This window comes from Rhinolophus ferrumequinum, chromosome X (genome assembly GCF_004115265.2).
Source record: "Rhinolophus ferrumequinum isolate MPI-CBG mRhiFer1 chromosome X, mRhiFer1_v1.p, whole genome shotgun sequence".
Classification (NCBI taxonomy): domain Eukaryota; kingdom Metazoa; phylum Chordata; class Mammalia; order Chiroptera; family Rhinolophidae; genus Rhinolophus; species Rhinolophus ferrumequinum.
This window is the reverse complement of record NC_046284.1, coordinates 94,341,147-94,342,738: the sequence shown is the minus strand read 5'-3', so window position 1 is coordinate 94,342,738 and position 1,592 is coordinate 94,341,147. Positions and strand designations below refer to the sequence as shown.

General features: G+C 38.4%; 1 protein-coding gene across 1 annotated transcript; it reads left to right on the top strand.

Moving 5' to 3' along the window:
* The first annotated feature begins 241 nt into the window (after positions 1-241).
* LOC117017668 (copper transport protein ATOX1-like) lies at positions 242-448 on the top strand. The gene has a single exon (XM_033098184.1). The coding sequence runs from the start codon at positions 242-244 to the stop codon at positions 446-448; it is 207 nt and encodes a 68-aa protein (XP_032954075.1).
* Positions 449-1,592: the final 1,144 nt, after the last annotated feature.

Here is a 1,592-nt window from a genome sequence, read left to right as displayed (position 1 = left end):
TACTGAATTTATTTGTTAGTTTTAATAGTATTTTTTGTGGACTCTTTAGGGTTTTCTATAGGTAGTATCATGTCATCAGCAAATAGTCCTTCCTTTTCAATTCGGATGCCTTTTATTTCTTTTTCTTGTCTGATTGCTGTGGCTAGGACTTCTAATACTATGTTGAATAAAAATGGTGAGAGTAGGACAACCAGGAGAAGTGTTGCAGCCACCGCCACTACCCATCATCTCCTCCTCAGTCATGTCGAAGCATGAGTTCTCTATAGACATGGCCTGCGAAGGCTGCTATAATGTGGTGACTCAGGTCCTCAACAAGCTGGGAGGAGTTCAGTTTAAGATTGACCTGCCCAACAAGAAGGTTTGCATCGACTCTGAGCATAGCGTGAACACTCTGCTGGAGACCCTGAGGAAAACAAGGAAGACCGTTATATACCTTGGCCCCAACTAGTGAGGGCTTGGGGCCCTGGCCTGCAGGATGGATCGAAGCAAGCATGACACCCATCCTTTCCTGCCTTCCAAACAGATCTGGAACCTGGCAATCTTGCTTGACAATGGGAGTTTCTGGAGAGACCCTCACTTTTCCTGCTTCTCCCTAGCTTCCCTGCAACAAAGTCGAGCTGGGGAAAAAAGTGGTGAGAGTGGGTATTCTTGTTTTGTTCTTGATCTTAGAGGAAAAGCTGTTAGCCATTCAGTGTTGAGTATGTTAGCTGTGGGTCTGTCATACATGGCCTTTATTATGTTGAGGTATGTTTCCTCTATCTCCACTTAGCTAAGAGTTTTTATAATAAATGGATGTTGAACTCTGACAAATCCTTTTTCTGCATCTATTAATAAGATAATACGATTTTTAACCTCATTTTTTAATGCGGTATATCACATTGATTGATTTCCAGATACTGAACCAACTTTACATTCCTGGAATAAAGCTCAGTTGATTGTGGTGCATGATCGTTTTAATGTATTGCTGAATTCTGTTCTTGTTGAGAATTTTTGCATCTATGTTTATTAAGGATATTGGCCTATAATATTCTTTTTTGGTAACGTCTTTGTCTGGTTTGGGTATCAGGGTAATGTTGGCCACATAGAATGAGTTTGGGAACTTTCCTTCTTCAATTTTTTGGAATAGTTTGAGAAGAGTAAGTATTGATTCTTCTTTAAATGTTTGGTAGAATTCATCTGTGAAGCTGTCTGGTCCTGGACTTTTGTTTGTTGGGAATTTTTTATTACTGATTCAATTTTGTTACTAGTAATTGGTCTGTTCAGATTTTCTGCTTCTTCCTCATTCAGTTTTGGAAGACTGCATGTTTCTAGAAATTGATCCATTTCTTCCAGGTTGTCCAATCTGTTGGCATAAAATTATTTGTAGTATTCTCTTATAATTCTTTTTATTTCTGTGGTGTCAATTGTCACTTCTCCTCTTTAATTTCTGATTTTATTTATTTGGGTTCTCTCTCTCTCTCTCTCTCTCTCTCTCTCTCTCTCTCTCTCTCTCTCTTTTGGTTAAGGTTTATCAATTTTATCTTTTAAAAAAATCCAGCTCTTAGTTTCATTGATCTTTTCTTTTTTGCTTACCTCGTTTACTTCTACTTCGA